Here is a 17,955-nt window from a genome sequence, read left to right as displayed (position 1 = left end):
TGCGCTTTGCAGTGTGCATCAAGTGTGCTCTGTAATGACCTCCGATGTGCATGAACTTTAAATGGTCACTGCCATCGGGGATGGATTTTTGTGTCTCCTCCACCGTTAAAATGTGTCCCTATGTCCTATGTACCAAGCTATTTGAGGCTTCTGACAACGTTAATTTATTGATTGGCACTTGCCCTCCTTCAACTTTTACTAAACACTCATCTATCTACCAACCCCAGCTCGCTCCAATAAAGTATAGTTCTCTGAATTTGGTAACCCAGTTTAATTTACATCAATATTTCCCCAGCATTGACTCTATACAGTATGACTCCTGAGACCAGGGAGATCCTGGTCACCAGCCATGGTCAGCAGCTATGTTTACTATTATAATATATAAATATTAGGCGCTAAAAAACATTCAAATAAACAGTGCCTCTCTGAACTGCAGCTCTCAGTATCTGGAAATACAAAAATAATAAAAGAGCACTGTATACAGATATAAATTTATATTTATTAAAATAAATTTAAAAACAAATATAGACGCAAAAAATATTTGTCTAGAGTGAACAGCCCTATTGATTGATAGACCACAATTCATAAATAACATAACACATAGCAAATAAGCTATTAAACAGCTACATAGATTTTGCAGGTGTGACTAGTGATCGATTAATATATTCCGTGGTTTAAACATAAATCCACATTGATCTCGGAATAAATGTTGAAGAAACAGATGAAAATGGATATGCAGTTTTTTGAGCTCTCCTATAAGAATAATGTCAATAACAGTAGGTATATAGGCTGTGGAGGGCACCCTCCTTCATAGAGGAACAGACCACAGCACGAGCATTAACAATGTTGCATAGATAGAGCAAACAAAGTACTTAGACTTCTGGGAGTTTTCCCTGTTATCCGGAAAGCAGTAGAATTTGCAGTGATCCAAAGATTAATCAGCTGTAAGGCTTCATTTATCAAGCCCTATCCTTGTATAAAGAACCCCAGGGTTGAACAGGCTAGAGCTCAGATACCAGAACGTAAGCGTTTTCTGACGCGTTTCTCCACCCACTATTGAGTACCTGGTGATCTCATCAGAGGTATTTACTATTGATTTGGAGTAATCAGTGATGACTAGACATGCATAATATGCAAGTCAGAATCCCAAGATATGGTACAGATATGAGTACCAACCTCATTGCAGAAGTTAGTGGTGAAATGAAATAAAAGGCAGGTTCTGGGGCAAATTGTTGTGGGAAAACTAAACATTCCTATTACTATAACATATTAGCTTATTGGTCCTGGCTGAACATTGTTGGGAAATAGAAATCACTGCAGTTAACACTGTTACTTGCTTTCCAGGTTCTAATCCAGACATGAAAATAGAAATGCACATGTATTAACTACTTACATAAATCCCTTCTAGACTGGTAAATCTTTTCCGAGCTTTGCGAATAATCATCTTGGTCAGAATATTCCGTCTGGCTTCTCAGAAGAAACAGCTTGAAAAGGTTACCCGGAGAATGGTGAGTTGTTTGGTTGATTTTGGGTATAGGCTGCTAATAATACCAATCAGTACAGTGTTTGTTAATGTGACTACTTGTACTAGACCGTTATTCTGGTTTCCATTTACCGTTTTAACTGGTAATCATTGCACTAGTCGTAAAGCTGAATTCATGGGAAATGCCAAGTACAAACGTTTTTAGTAAAACTAAACTGCTTAATGACCGATTCCGATACATATGTCCCTGGGGAGCACTGTTTAAGTTAAGGATGTTGCGGCAGACTCATGAAAATATTAGTGAAAGTCTGAAAATCATGTGCCCAGTCTATTATAAAGGTCATTTACACACACTTGACAACATTTGATTTTGCATCATCGTAGCGACACCCCTTGGCGCGAGTCACAGCATTGCAAGGTGAGGCTTTCCTTAAAGGGATCCAGGAGGGTGCCTGCACAGCTGGGAGTTTGGGAGACCTCCCAGAAGTTCATGAGCCTCTCTGACATTCTGGGAGAGTAGACAAGTTTGTATTTACAAAAATGCAAAACGTGAGACACTGGAGATAACACTGTGGGGAAAACGAATGAGGACAATTAATGTAGAGAGAATAAGAAAATAAATAATACATTAAGGTGCAATGCATTCTGAGAAATTATGACACAACAGACATGAAACCGCTTTCCCAAGGAGCTTACAATCTAAGTACTGTATTGTTAGAGTAAAATGTGTTCATTTGCAGGTCTCTGAAAACAAAAGAAGGTATCAGAAGGATGGATTTGACCTGGATCTTACCTACATTACTGGTTCGTGTTGTAAACCATAAATTCTCTCAAGATGTAGTGTTTATTACTATAGAGAATACGTATGTAAACACTTCATTTATATTTCTAATGGATTAGAGCCTTTCAAGAAAAACAGCCCCATTCAATCATGAGACCATGTCCTGGACCAGACAATTATATTTTGATTAATTATCCTCCAAAACAGCACACAGAAACCTTCATTACCAGGAAGACTTTTTACTTATTTAGCTGCTAAACATTGTACTAATATCCTTGCATACCAAGAGTCTTATTTACATTTATACACATTTGTAGGTGTATAGCACTTTTATAGGCTAAAGTGATCTACCTTAAATGCAGTAGATGGTAATAATAAAAATAATAATAATACCAATATATGCAGTTAACATGGAAAACCACTTTTAAATTTGATATAAAAGCATGTCCTTATGAAGTATCCATATAAATATATAGAGAATAAGGACTTGTGCACTCAGAGGTTAACTTTACCTGTTCAATGTGTATTCTTAAAGCCTATTAAGCAGAGTTTATATGTTGTAATCAATGCGATAATGTCAGAGAATTATCCTGTACAAACACACATTTGCTTTGCTGTTGTGTTAATGCGCGATACGATTTAATGGAGTTCTATGGGAGCCGCTCATTGAGGATCTTTTAGATTTGGATGCATTTGCGTCAAAAACACAGCTGTAAAATGCGTGCTGCAAAAACCATGTCTGCAATTCAAAATAAACGCATCCACACATAGATGCATTTCAACTGCATCAAGATAGGCGTTACCTATATCATGATGTGGCAGTATACTCAAGATAGGGATTTTACTGCAAAATTCTCCCCACACTTTAAATAAATAATATTTAAAAAAACAAAACAAAAGCTTTTTCAAGTCATCCCAGAACCAGCCCTGATATCCTGGTCTGGTTCCCTCTATTGTCGGGACAGAGTGGGGAACTCAGTGGAATTTTGTTATAGTGTTTTCTGTTTTTTTTTAACAGAATTTTATGTGGCACTAGAGGTCACAGCGGGTCCTGGATGCCATTATATGCTGGCGCTTGTAGTTCTACGAGTTCCAGCATACCCAAGCAGTTCATGGCCCTGAGGGCTTGCTGGGGCCAATAGTGCTACATATAAAAATACTGATTTTTAACATTAATTATTACCCCAACACCCACAGTATGAGGATGATTATTTTCCTGGGGGGGCACATTTTTTTTGCAATCCTGATTCCTCGTGTTGAACAGGCTGGAGCCGGGTCACTTTATAAAAGGGAGACCCCATGCAGCGTGTCATAGGCTGGTGCTGGTTAGGTTATGGGGGACCCTGACTTGGGGATGAGTGCTGGGGCTTGGATTACATTTGGAGCATCGGGGGGTGGTATGTGGTTTTTTAACTTATCTATGATCACTGTCAGCAGCGATATTTGCTGGAGACGTATCTGTGGCTGCTTTAACCTCTAACCATATACCAATTATGTGAGCAGACCTTTACAGTACTTACATGCCCCCGCACTTCACCATGCCATCTCTTCAGACGTTAGGAGGAGAAAATCAGGGATACACAGATATATTAATATGGATGTAGGGATACACATTGTTTGGTGCATAAGTGTGTAGTGGAAAGTTATTCCAGGTAAAAATAAATCATAGAGAAAATGTGAAAATTGGTCTGGTCCATATACTGAGAGTTCGCTGCCCAAAATTCAACATAACTGTACTGGCTGTTGCACAAATAGTCTAAATAATGAATATAGCGTGTATGAAATGTAAGGACACCGTTTTCTAGCTGATTTTTTTCAATACCAGTATGTGTGTTAATAACTATAACTGAGTCATTTAACCAGGCTGGGTTATTAAGGTTCAATGTTTCAAAACCACATGACAGGTACAGTTTAACACTTTATAAGAATAAGAAGACTTTAGAAGAATAAGGACAGACAGTGTGGTCACTGAAAATGTGGAACTGTACACAGTACTATTGTCTATTGTCATTGATTTGCGCTGCTGTCATTTTGGGAATTTCAGTTTTTCATACATTTGTTATTTGTGTGTTTATTTTTTTTTTTAATAGATCGTATAATTGCCATGTCATTTCCATCATCTGGAAAACAATCGTTTTATAGGAATCCTATAGATGTAAGTCTTTATAGAGGGGATTTCACTTACAGTATATTGAACCTTTTCTAAAATTGACAGTGCTTCAAGTGGTAGTTTTAACAATGTCACGCAGTTATGTCGATAGTCCAAGCATTTGTGTTTCTGTGTCTCATCAACCATGACAAATGCAAATCAATATATATGTTACCAGGTCGCTGGGTGCGAGGATAAAGACGAAACTTCATAGTAACTTGAGAAATTAAAAATTGGTTAAAAATCTAATTTTTAAATAAAACAAATGTTTCAAAACATTACAGATATTGGATAGTCTGTTTACCATGATTACCATTTTTTTCATCAATATTGTAATGTTAGAACTTAGATCTTAGAAAAGGTTAAATGGCCACAGTGATTAGCAGTAATGGGGTTCTGCTCTTATCGCTATCTGCATTGAGTTTGTATAGGTTTCCTCCAGTTATTTTGGTCCAAACAGACAAATAAAAGGAAATGTGTGTGGCCAAATAAGACGGTGAACCTGCAGAATAAACCGCTTCTCCCAGCATGCTTTATTGCTTGGAGACAGCGGTGGAATTGGGGGTGTACACTGTGTTATGCCATACCGCCACTTCTCCTTCTGCCTTCATTGTACACTCCCATTACATTTTTCATTCCGTCACTTCTAAATTACCACTTCGACCACTGCTTGGAGGTATAGCGCAACAATACTCATGTACTAGCATTTTAAGGCACAAAAAACACAGGAAATACTGTTTCTGCTGAAATTATGGTGCATCATTCAGAGAAAGGACTAATAGACAAGAATCTGCAAACACTTGGGGCTATGTTTACTAATCTGCGGGTTTGAGAAAGTGGAGATGTTGCCTATAGCAGCCAATCAGATTCTAGCTGTCATGTTGTAGAATGTACTAAATAAATGACAGCAAGAATCTGATTGGTTGCTATAAGCAACATCTCCAATTTTCCTTTTGAGAGGGTTTGATACATTTACCCCTTGATGTTCTACTTAGACAGTTACCTCTCCCATCCTGTTTATTTCAGTGCTTACACCACAATAATATTTATTTTTTTAAGTATTTTACATTATTCTAAGTCCCAACATTATTTTATATATATTCTTTGAAACTTTAAATTATTATTAGGTAATTTAAAGTTCTTATATTATGACGTGACTTCTTCCTGTTTTTTGTTTTTTTTGCTTTAGGCTAATTCCTATTTAATTTGTCATTCCAACTTGATGTCTTTCCTTCCTATAACCAATTTTCTATCTGTCTTAAAATTGCATTTGTGTTTCTTTCTGTAATCATGTGAGTACTCTGATATTAGGATTTTAAAATTACATTTTTTTTTTAAAGGATGTTGCACGATTCCTGGACTCCAAGCATAAAGATCACTACAAGGTGTACAACTTGTGCAGTAAGTTTCAGTGAGTGAGCAGACGTGTTATCTGTGCACTCCAGTTAGATAGCAGGATGCTTCCCCTCTATGATGCAGGTCTGCCAGTTGTGATAACTCACAAATTTTGAGTAGGTCTCCTGGACTCACGGAGAGCAGGCAAATTTCCCGCATCCTGCCCATTGCATAGAGAAGTGGACGGGATAGGGCTTGGACACTCGTTGATGTGACGAAATGATACATTTGCTGCAAGGGCAGGGCGAAAATTATGCGATTTGCGGTACCCCACCCCCACTCCACAGTGCGAAGTATGGATAAACAGCAGGCGAGTATGGATATCATCCCTGCATTAAAGTGTAGTCATCCGCTACATATACCAGAGGCACTTAACTGATCCAGTATTAATAAGAATGCAGTCTATTACTTCATTAAGAACTAGTGACATCACTCATGCCTCTGTAACGTCACTAGTTTCTAGTTAACTGACCACAAAATGGCTGCCTTCACTGTGTGTAGTTGATTGATTTCACATCAACAATAATTACTCTTTCTTATGTGACATCATTGCTGTGATTATGTATTAGAATTGATCTCCGCCTCTCTCCCTCTTGTCGGTGTTTGCAAACTGTGAGCAGCTTATATCACATTGGTCGTGGTGATGTGACTAATAGGAGCATGATCATGTGGAAGAGGACAGGGGTGCTTTAAGAAATTAGTGGGCCTGTGCGCAAGCTTAGTGCTTGTCTCCCCTTCCCTTCCCCATATGCACACCACACAATATCTTTTAATGAATTATCTGGTCAGAGGTACAGAGCGTGGACCACAAAGCGCAGGATGGTGGAAGAGTCTCCTCAGTTGGTGGGGGGCTAAAATAATTACTACTGAAATATGTGAAACCTTTCTTTCAGGTGAAAAGGGATATGATCCAAAATACTTCCATTACAGAGTGGAGCGAGTGTTTATAGATGATCACAATGTCCCAGCTCTTGCGTAAGTGTCATTTCAGTCTGTATAGAGAACATTGCCATTAGCTGCACAAGACGTCTCTTAAATTGTCCATGAACTGAAACTGACCTTGTCTTAATATTTAGGGACATGTTGAAATTTACAGCCAGCGTACGTTTCTGGATGGCAGAGGATCCAAGAAATGTTATAGCCATTCACTGTAAGGGAGGCAAAGGTAGGACAAGCAGGACATTTATCTGTGATAGTATCAATGCTACAATGTGCATTGTCAGCATATACTCTATATAATATTTCCCTCAATTATAATAACTCACTGAGTGTTGTATATTCTGTGTTTTAGGCAGGACTGGGACCATGGTTTGCACATACCTTGTGGACTGCGACCAATTTGACAGTGCAGAGGTACAGTATAGGAATGTATGGGCTGTGTAACCTGTCACACGTATTACATTACAGAGGACTCTGGGATATAACATGCAGTGTTAGCACTATTGAATGTATAACGCACTTCTGGTATTATTCATCTCTGTGCTTTATATAGTAAAGCATTAAATGTATAGGAGTTGTTGTTATTTCACAGAAAATGTGTTTGGGGCTCAGTTATTCCATATTTATGGATCTTTGAAATGCTGTTGTGTGACGGAGTCTGCACCATCCACTGTGAGGAAATGGACCAATCTGCTTTGTTCCTTGCTAAGTGCAGATTTGTGCTTAAGATTGAATTAGAACTGAACTATATAACTGAGGTAAAGAGAAAGAGAGGGCGCATTTACAAAATCGTTCTACTGCTTTGCGGGAGGACACACAGCTTTTTGTCCTTTTAAATGGAATCATCTCTCTATTTATGACAGGATGCGCTCCGGACCTTTCAGTTGCACTTCTGCAGGAGAGCACTATTTTTAGGTACACTGTTTTACCATGGAGAAATGTAATAAATGAAGGGGTGCCCTAAAGTGGAAGTATCTGCAAATGTAGGTGTACAGCAGCAGTGGGCAACAGGTGGACGGCGTGCCATCAGCGGCCTGACGAACCTTTATCTGCACCCCCTCCATCCTCCCACAAGCTGGCTGCTTAATAAGTAGAGAATGATGCTGAACGAGGGCATCCGACTTCTGCATCATGTGACCTGATCTGCACAGTGCAGGGAGGTCACCTGAGGTCAGAGGAGCACTGTGCTCTTCCTCCAGACTTACAGATTTGTTTTACAATAATCCTGTTCCGCAAAATAAAATGTAGTTTTTCCATTAATATACAGCTAGTGAAGAATACACCTGATCCGCCCAAATTCTTCCATCAGAAGGTGCAAACCTTTCCACCACTGCAGATGCCAACCTCTTGGCCAATACCCATGCACCTAGCCCTAAATTAAAATATTTTTTTTTATAATTATTTATTTATATATTATTTAATATTAAAAATATTTGTAAAAGTAGATGTATGATGTCACCAAAGAGCACTTTCAATGGAGTTTCATAAATTGCCCTTATTGTATTGGTTTGCAATATGTAGCAGTCATTATAATACCATGAGTAGATAGCTCTGCTGTCACCTTAAATATGTTCATTGCTCATTCATTGACACTTCACTGTACGTCATTGTACTTTCCAGGATTACTTATTATCCATAGTGGAGACAATACAAAGTATTCAGTGCTGTATTTTGTTTTTGCATAGGAGAGTTTGGATTATTTCGGTGAACGCCGGACTGATACATCTGTCAGCACCAAGTTTCAAGGTGTGGAAACACCATCTCAGGTTAGTCCTGCGGAGCAGATCATTTATTATACTTGTGTTTTGGTGCTGGGGTTACGAGAAAGGTGTAGGTGGTATTAGTACAGTAGTGTCACATTTCAGTTGAAGATTATGTCTTAAAAATATTAGCTATTAGATTAACTTGTAAATTCATAAATATGTTATGGAAAATGTCAGAAATGTTCATCATGTTGTCGATTTTCAAGTGCTATTTGGATAAAAGATAAAAGAATAATTGCAATATCTCAGGCATCCTGTGACAGAGATAAGCTTGGAGATGGGGCCATGAAGGATTTGGCCTTTTCATTGTCTAATAAGTGTTTTGGGTGATTTGATAGAATCCCAGAGTCAAACAAAACAGCCTCAAAGCAGTCATTGCCCTACAGAAGAGCTTCACTTTTTTTGTTGAAAAATGACCTGGAAGTGGAACTCATATATTTGGACAAAGCAATTATGTAGCAGATAATTAGGCACTAAAATAAAGAGACTGCTTTAAAGATGAACCTCCTACTTTACCCTCAGCTTCTAATAGTTTAGACCATAGGATGCAGATAGATATGACTGTAGGTTTATAGATAACGAGTGGAAATGGTTCTGTGTTTTGGCTTTTTCTGAATTTCACACTCCAATATTTCTTATTTGTTTGTTCTATTGTATTTTAGAGCAGATATGTCGGTTACTATGAAATTGTTAAGAACAAGTACAAGTTACAGCTCCCACCAGAAAAACAGCTTAGAATCCGAAGCATTAGAATCCATTCAATTGAAGGTAATACGAGTTCTCAAAAATAGTGAATTAATAAAAAGATTAATAATAAACCATCTTGATGGCCATAGAGGAAACAACTACAGGCACTGTCCACCAGGTCTTGACTTTACAATATATTCCAGCACTGATAACAGTATGAAACTTATGTTCCTGCTATATGTCTTTTTTAAAACCATAAAGTGGCTTTATAGACAGATTTCTGAACGATGGGTGATTTGAAAGGTTTAGAGAAACATTATGCATATAATTTGGTCCTTTGAAAGTATAATTGCTTCTATAATTTCTTCTGAGAATATTTGCTTGGCAGCTCTCTTGAATCAGTGTTTTATCCATACTTGACATCTTTTTTGAGGTCCAAAGGGGCAAGTGTGGGGGACATGGAAACTCAAGTTTATAGAATTGCGCAGCTGGAGTGGGGCCATGATGGCATGGTTTGTATCACCAGACCCCGCCTGCCACTGCGCAGTGACGCAAACCGGATGTTCCAGGAGAATAGGCAAAATTAGTTTTACCCACTGTTATTGACATGAAGATCAAACATGCTCTTATCGCCCCCATTCTCAACACACCCTCTCTTGACTCTTCATTTCTCTCCAACTACAGCCCCATTTCTCTGCCCCTCTTTGCATTCAAATTTCTTGAACAACTTGTATTCAATCATCTAACCCACTTTCTCTTATCGACAGGCTTCCATCCTCTTCACTTAACCCACCAAAATGACCAATGTCCTACTACCTAGCCAAGTCAAAAGGCTACTTCTCCTTATACTCCTTGACCTATCCACCAACTTTGACACTGTTGACCACTCTCTCCTACTTGACACACTTCATTCCTTAGGCCTTCGTGACACTGCCCTCTCCTGGTTGCCTCCAACTTCATAGCTCACCCCTTCAGTGTCTTTACTTCCGATTCTTCTCCCCTCCTCTTCATATCTCTATAGGTGTTCCCCAAGGCTCTGTTCTTGGCTCTCAACAGCTTTCTATTTACCCTCCTCTCTTGGTGAACTCATCTGCTCCTTCGACCTCCACTACTACCTCTCACCCTCTTTCCTGTCACCACTTGGATGACCCAACACTTCCTCAAACTCAACATGTCCAAATCAGATCATCATCATCATTTATTTATATAGCGCTACTGATTCCATAGCGCTGTACAGAGAGCTCATTCACATCAGTCCCTGCCCCATTGGAGCTTACAGTCTAAATTTCCTAACATACACACACAGACAGACAGAGACTAGGGTCAATATTGATAGCAGCCAATTAACCTACCAGTATGTTTTTGGAGTGTGGGAGGAAACCAGAGCACCCGGAGAAAACCCACGCAAACACAGGGAGAACATACAAACTCCACACAGATAAGGCCATGGTCGGGAATTGAACTTATGACCCCAGCACTGTCTTATCATCTTTAGCTTTACCCCTCACATACAGTCCCTATGGCAGTCCTGCCGCCTCCACCTTTGCAATATTGCCAAAATATGCCCCTTCTTCACTCAAGAAGTAACTAAATGTCAAGATTCAAGCCCAGGGCCTCTGCTTCTGTAGTCTACTGCTCTGCTGACTGAGATATTCTGACTGCTGGACAGCTCCTTGCCTGCACTCTGTTATAGCCAAGTTTCAATGCTCTCCTGATGTTCCAGCAAGTTCTGATTCCTCCCTTTGACTTACTATAAAAGCCTGGATTCTTCCTGTTTCCCTTGCCAGATTATTGTGCTCCTGCCAGTGTGTAGTGTTCCTGTTGCTGCATCCTGTTGTCAGCTATTACCACTCATGAACCAACCTTGGCTTGTCCTTGACTTACTGTGTACCGAACCCGGCTACGTTGGACCATTCTTTATTATTCAGTCTTGCTGCAGCTTGCCTTCCTTACCGCCACTGGGCTCCCATTCAGTCTCCGGACCGTTACACTAAATTCCTGGTCCACTCATTATTTCCTACCTGGACTGCTGTAGCATCCTCTTCACTGGCCTCTCCCACACCCAATTTTCCCCTTTTCAATTCATCTTGAATGCTGTGACTAGACATATCCTTGACCTCTCCGTGGCCTTCGACACCATCGACCACCCCCTCCTGCTGCAAACTCTTCTCTCTCTTGGCCTCTCTGGCTCTGTCCATGCCTGGTTCACCTCATACCTTGCCAACCGCTCCTTCTCTGTATCCACGTCTGGTTCTTCCTCCACCCCCTCCCCTCTCCCTGTTGGAGTCCCTCAGGGCTCTGTTCTTGGCCCTCTACTCTTTTCGCTCTATAATTCCTCCCTTGGAGCTCTCATCTCCTCGTTCGGTCTTCAGTATCACCTTTATGCTGATGATATTCAACTCTACATCTCTTCTCCTGACCTTTCCTCCTCCCTCCTCTCTCGTGTAACTGACTGCCTCTCCGCCATCTCCTCCTGGATGTCCTCACGCTTTCTTAAAATTAACATCTCCAAAACTGAACTCATTGTCTTTCCCCCACCCAGACTCTCTTCCCACCATAACCTCTCTATCGTTGTTAACAACTCCACTATCTCCTCTGTCACCCAACTCCGCTGCCTGGGAGTCACTCTCGACTCCTTTCTCTCTTTTGCCCCCCACATTCAATCCCTTGCCCAAGCCTGTCGCTTCCAACTCCGTAACATTGCCCGCATCCGTCCCTTCCTCTCTCAAGATGCCACCAAAACTATCATCCATGCTCTCATCATCTCCCGCCTCGACTACTGCAACCTCCTACTTACTGGCCTCCCCTGCTCCCACCTCTCCCCCCTACGCTCTATACTCAATGCAGCTGCGAGACTCATCTTCCTCTCACGCCGCTCCTCCTCTGCCTCCCCTCTCTGTCTTGCCTTACACTGGCTCCCCTTCCCCTTCAGAATTATTTTCAAACTCCTTACCACCACCTACAAGGCTCTCTCCCAGTCTACTGCCCCTTACATCTCTAACCTCCTCTCCATTCACACTCCCGCCCGCTCCCTGCGCTCGGCCAATGATCGCCGCCTCTCTTCCACTCTGATCACCTCTTCCCACTCCAGAATCCAAGACTTCTCCCGCGCTGCCCCCCTTCACTGGAACGACCTCCCTCGCTCCATCCGTCTCTCACCCAATCTGTGCTCCTTCAAGCGGGCACTTAAAACTCACCTGTTCCTCAAGGCCTACCAACCATCCACTTAGCCTCTCATCTCCTCTGTTTCTCCCCTGGCCCTTTTCTCCCCCCTTTGCTTCACTGGCTCCCTTCTGTGCCTGATTTGTTTACCCTCCCTTAGGATGTAAGCTCTTATGAGCAGGCCCCCCCCCCCTTCCTCTCTGTCTCCATACCTGTTCTTCCGCTCCGTCTCTACTGCATTTGCCTGCCTGGAGTTTCTGGAGAACTGGTACTTTGCGTTTATTGTTCTGTACTGTTTTACCCTGTATAGTCTACTGTTCGTACTGTGTACGGCGCTGCGGAAACCTACAAATAAACGATAATAATAATAATAATAATATCTTCCTCTCCCACTGCTTCTCATCTGCTACCCATCTCGTAAATGCTTTCACTGGCTCTCCATTGCATCACCTACAAGGTCCTCACCAACACTTCCCGTCCATATATCTCTGACATCATTACGAGATAAAACCCAGCACGTTGACTCCGCTTTGCCTCTGCCCTTCAACTGTCTTCCCCCCTGGTTCCTTCCTCTTTATATTTATTGTACTCTTGTTTTTCATATCTGTAAGATATCTGTCCGGTGCAACGTGGCGCCTTTTAAATAAACAATGATGATGATTGTCTCAGAGAGACATTGGTTTTATGTAATGACCTTATGCTTGGAGCCACAATGCGCAGTGCAATTGTAGTAATCCATTTTGTGTATTATATTGGACATCTCATGAGTGCAATTATGCAATTTAGTTTACATTTTTTTATATTATAGGAGTTGGAAAAAGCAATGGAAGTGATATGAAAGTCCAGATAATATCTGCAAAACAAGTGGTATTCCAGTGCGTTTGTGAGACTCAAGAAAACTGCAAGGTACGGTATAAGAGGAAGTAGCGACACATAGTATCATCATCCCACTTAACTTCCTACCTTTTCTTCTGCCTCTTTCCCTCTTTCCCCTTCCCTTATCCTTATCCTCCGCTCCTCCTTCTCTCCCTCTCTCCCCCGTGTCTCTTTGTCTGTCTTCCCCTCCCCTTAGATTGTACGCTCCTTTGAGCAGGGTCATCTCTCCTGCTGTCTTCACCACTTTTAACTCTGCTCTCCAGGTACCTAGCCCTCCTCCTCGAGGACCCTCTTCCCCCTGTCCCCTCGCTCCCTCCTCTCCCCTCTGGGGATCTCCCTGTCATCCGTGCCCTCCCTCTTGGACTCCGTCGTAGGCAGACCTTCCCCTCCCCCGCCCCTCTAGCTGTGCTTTGAGCTCACTGAGTTACTGTGCTTATTGTTTATTGTACTGTGCTGTCTAACCTCGTATTGTAATTTCGTTTGTCCCTGTACGGCGCTACAGACACCTAGTGGCGCCCTATAAATAAAAATGAATAATAATAATCATCATCATCATTTATTTATATAGCGCCAACATATTCCGTAGCGCTTTACAATTGGGGACAAACATAGTAAACTAATAATCAAACTGGGTAAAAAGGACAAAGGTGGGAACAGGAACAGGCAGACTTCTCAAGGCTCTGAGCAGGTTAATATTGGCAAGACACATAATGAGAGATATGACAGGTGCTTTGGTACCCAATCCTATTACTTGTTATCTGAATAATGGGCATGAGCTCAATGAGTGATGATAGCACAACTGCTGCAGTGACTCCTGGATATCTCTGCTCAGGATTGTACACTTAGGGTATTTCAGGACCAGTGATGAGGCACTATGTGTGCAGAGTATTTAAGAATACCCTACATATGAGTTGTGTAAAAAAAATCCCCATTGCAGGGTTTATAAATTTAATTGATATATGTTGCTTTTCTGCATGTGTTGTGCATACTACACATTAATATATTCTGCATTATATTATATTGTAAGTGCGTGTGAAGAATAAACTGTGCCAGTATTTATAGGTAAAAGACATAAGAAAGCAGCTCCTACCCGATGTGTCTGTGATTATGGAGATGTGTCTGTGATTATGGAGATGTGTATACACACTGTACTGAATGCACATTTCACAGCAGATTGACCACATTGGTAAAGTGATCTTCTTGTCCCGCAGTTGTTTTTTGATGCTGGAAGTAATTCAGTGGTAATTAGCTTGGAAAGCTGTCCGGTCATCTCTGGAGACATCAAGATCAGATTTGAGTCTAGCACTGTGAGTATATAAATCTATATATATATTATATATGTGTATGAACATTTTTCAGGAGCCAAACTTTTGGTTCCAGCCTGAAAATGGCTATTTCAACTGTATAGATATGATAGGAAGCCTTTAAAGGAATATTGTACTGAAATATATCTTATCTGTATTTAAAAAAAATGGCATATCTCTGTTCCTGAATAAACCAAGGGTACTGTTATGTACCTACTTCCCAACTGTCGAGATTTCAGCGGGACAGTCACGATTTTAGGGATCTGTCCCACTATCCCACCTGGGGACATGTTTCTCCCAGGGGTGGAAGCGTTGGTCGGAAGGGAGACATCTAGTGGGCAGCTTAGTGCTTTACAGCGCTAGGCAGACCCATAGGGCATGGTCACGCCTCATTGTGACATGGCCACGCCTCCATCATGACACAGTCACGCCCCCTGTTCCACTACCGGAGACTTTCATGTTGGGATATATGCTATATATAAGAGATGCTTGGTAAGGTCAAGCAAATTTTCTGCATTCTTAGGATACTGGACATGAAAATAAAACTTAACTAATCCTACTTTTTGCATTTAGATCTGTGAATGTTATCAGATACATTTTCATATTAGATCTGTTTGTACTTTTGTTATTAGGACCTTTAGACATTTGTTCAATATAGATATTACTGCTGTTGTTGCATCGTGTATTGTTTTTACATACCATCATGATATAACAACAGATCAAGCAATTTACAGAGTCAGGAATTCTGTTGTTACAATGTGAGAACACGTTCATACTCATCTCTAATGAATAATAGGCTGTAGCATGCTCCAAATATTAAACCCAGCATTAACATTTAAGAATGCAATAGTTAGAAGAAGCCTTTAAGAAACCATTCGTTCTATTTTTAATGCAATGTTCTGGCGTTAGTTGGCTTCGGAAAATTAGCATCAGAAGGGTGTGGTGGAGCACACAATGGTGATGTAAGGTCTGCAGTATGTAACAGGAGAGTTAGACCAGGGAGGCAATTTTATATAGGATCGGAACAGATGATCAGTTCCCAGTTACCGATGAAGAGGGTTGATAGAGCATAATTTACCACCATTTGCCACCAGGTCAGGGGCAGAATACAGCGTCGTCACAGCCCAATAACAAAATTTGGAGGAAGCAGATTTGTGCTTCACCCTCCTCGGGCCCTCGCTCCTCTCTTTTGTATATGTACAGGGCTCCATTTATGTTCAGAAGAGGAAGGTGGGGGCTTTAATTGGGTGGACCGGTATTGCTGGGCAGCCCTCACCTCTGGACCCATAGTGGCCACACTTCCCCGCAGTGGTGGTCAGGTCATTGATGGTACCCAGTGCAATAATTTTAACTCTGATGTGTTATTAGGCTCAACATCACTGGTATCAACGCTCAGTGACACAGATGGTCTCCACATATGGGATAGAAAAATAATACTGCAACATTATTTGATCATCCATTTAATGTTACACTTTCTATTTTTTAGGGTCTGCCTAAGGGGTATGATGACTGTCCATTCTATTTCTGGTTCAATACTTCATTCGTAGAAAATAATAGGTAAGAGTTCCATGTGTGTTGTAAAGTTTCACAGACTATTATGTACTCAACGTCTCATCGCCTCATAATGGCAAAGAGACGGAGCACAATTTTGGTTAGAATTCTGTTTATTTTGAGATTTGGTCATTCGTGCAGCCTGAAACTTGTTTTATTTAGACTCCTAATAATCCATCTCAACCTGAGCAACCAAATTAAAGGGACTCTAGACACATTAAAGGACAATTCAGTTTTGCTCCACTAGACATAGGTTATGCTGCATTTTAACATGTACAACACTGTGTTAACACAATGGCGAATGTGGCCTTGAGAAACCATCCAATTTTCCATGCATTGTTTGGGCATTAGTTAGTGGTCGAAAAGCACCTTAACAATGGATAGGTGTGAACGAACCCTAAATTATTAGAATTATAAGAAGTTACTAAGCAATTCTGTGATCCTATAAGGGCATGAGGCCACGGGCCACAGATATTTTGTGGACGCTTATAATATCCATTTTTATAGTAGTTTTCATAATACCCACTGAAGTTATAACATCTGAATTCACAAATTGTATACAATTACATCAGGACTCCCATTTATGAAGTAGTTTTTTTTCTACATATATTATCATCATGTCTTGTATTGTTTACTTATAGATAATAATATAACGATGTATCAGATGTTTGGCCATGAATGTGTTAAGAAAACAAATATAAATGGTTACATAACGCATCATTTCTGAAGTTACAGAAGATGAATCAGTGAGGCAGGAATATCTATCATGTCTGCTCATGTGTCTCCCTCACCTCTAGCTGCCCCTGCTGATCATCACTGCTGTTATGGTAAATACTGATTTACACCATAGCTACACAGCCCTGGGGGTATATTTACTAAACTGCGTGTTTGAAAAAGTGGAGATGTTGCCTATAGCAACCAATCAGATTCAAGCTATAATTTATTTAGTGCATTCTATACAATGAAATCTAGAATCTGATTGGTTGCTATAGTCAACATCTCCACATTTTCAAACCCGCAGGTTAGTAAATATATCCCTGATCTCTGGTATTGAATGATTCATTGAACATTGTTAGTGGAAATATTCCCAAATTACGGACAAATAATGAAATGACCTTTACTTTTAACTTTCCCTGCGCAGTCCTCAGTTTTAGTATTTCAGTAAAAAATCTCAATTATGGACAAAGAGTTATGCTCTGACCTTTATTTTAGGCTTCATTTGTCGAAAAATGAGTTGGACAATCCTCACAAAGAGAAATCTGGAAAAATATACAAAGAAAAATTTGCAGTGGAACTAAACTTTGAATGCTGACAAGACGTCCGAATGTCAGACACATACCCAGCTTCTGAACCTCACTGTGACGAACCGAAGGGCCTTTAAGACGCCAATGTGCCATATTGTTTTTTTATATCTATTTTTAAACTATTTTTTATACTGCTGTTAATATATATATATTACCATTGTTATAAAGGTGTGTGTATGTCTACTTTGTGGTCTTTTCTATAGTAAACCTTGGTTAGATGTGCAATGAATGTTCACGTCGCAGTGTTTTGTTTGTCGATGATCTCACATCAGATTTGTGACCGATATTAACTGAATTGAAGTTGTGAGTGAAGGATCTGTCAGGCAGTGATCGCTCTGCTTCTAGAGCTGTCTCCTTGTGTCCCGGTTATCAGTCAGTTCTGGTTTTTGCCAGTGGGAGTCTTTCACTTGTAGTGTTTGTTTTCCCAGTAATAAATGTCCTGGTGCACCAGAATTAACAAGATAAGAGGGATGGGTTCTCTATAATTATTAGTATTAGCTCATGGGTAGCTGTTTGCTATTACAGCTTGCACAGGGCTAAAAGATTTTTTTTTAAATATAA

The 17,955-nt window shown here is 40.5% G+C and overlaps 1 protein-coding gene across 2 annotated transcripts in view; it reads left to right on the top strand.

Moving 5' to 3' along the window:
* LOC142140998 (phosphatidylinositol 3,4,5-trisphosphate 3-phosphatase TPTE2-like) overlaps positions 1–17,623 on the top strand; it is a 42,646-nt gene extending 25,023 nt beyond the window's left edge. For both annotated transcript variants that reach the window (XM_075199048.1, XM_075199049.1), the window contains exons 7-19: positions 1,409–1,508; positions 2,224–2,287; positions 4,355–4,419; positions 5,754–5,814; positions 6,702–6,783; positions 6,885–6,973; positions 7,100–7,161; positions 8,433–8,513; positions 9,173–9,278; positions 13,168–13,265; positions 14,447–14,542; positions 16,026–16,096; positions 17,303–17,623. In XM_075199048.1, the coding sequence (XP_075055149.1) occupies positions 1,409–1,508; positions 2,224–2,287; positions 4,355–4,419; positions 5,754–5,814; positions 6,702–6,783; positions 6,885–6,973; positions 7,100–7,161; positions 8,433–8,513; positions 9,173–9,278; positions 13,168–13,265; positions 14,447–14,542; positions 16,026–16,096; positions 17,303–17,402 (1,075 nt within the window). In that variant the 3' untranslated portion in view covers positions 17,403–17,623. The remainder of the gene's footprint in view (positions 1–1,408; positions 1,509–2,223; positions 2,288–4,354; positions 4,420–5,753; positions 5,815–6,701; positions 6,784–6,884; positions 6,974–7,099; positions 7,162–8,432; positions 8,514–9,172; positions 9,279–13,167; positions 13,266–14,446; positions 14,543–16,025; positions 16,097–17,302) is intronic.
* The last annotated feature ends 332 nt before the right edge of the window (positions 17,624–17,955 follow it).

This window comes from Mixophyes fleayi, chromosome 2 (assembly GCF_038048845.1).
Source record: "Mixophyes fleayi isolate aMixFle1 chromosome 2, aMixFle1.hap1, whole genome shotgun sequence".
In the NCBI taxonomy this organism is placed as follows: domain Eukaryota; kingdom Metazoa; phylum Chordata; class Amphibia; order Anura; family Limnodynastidae; genus Mixophyes; species Mixophyes fleayi.
The sequence above is the reverse complement of the archived record's forward strand: the minus strand, read 5'-3'. Positions and strand labels throughout refer to the sequence as shown.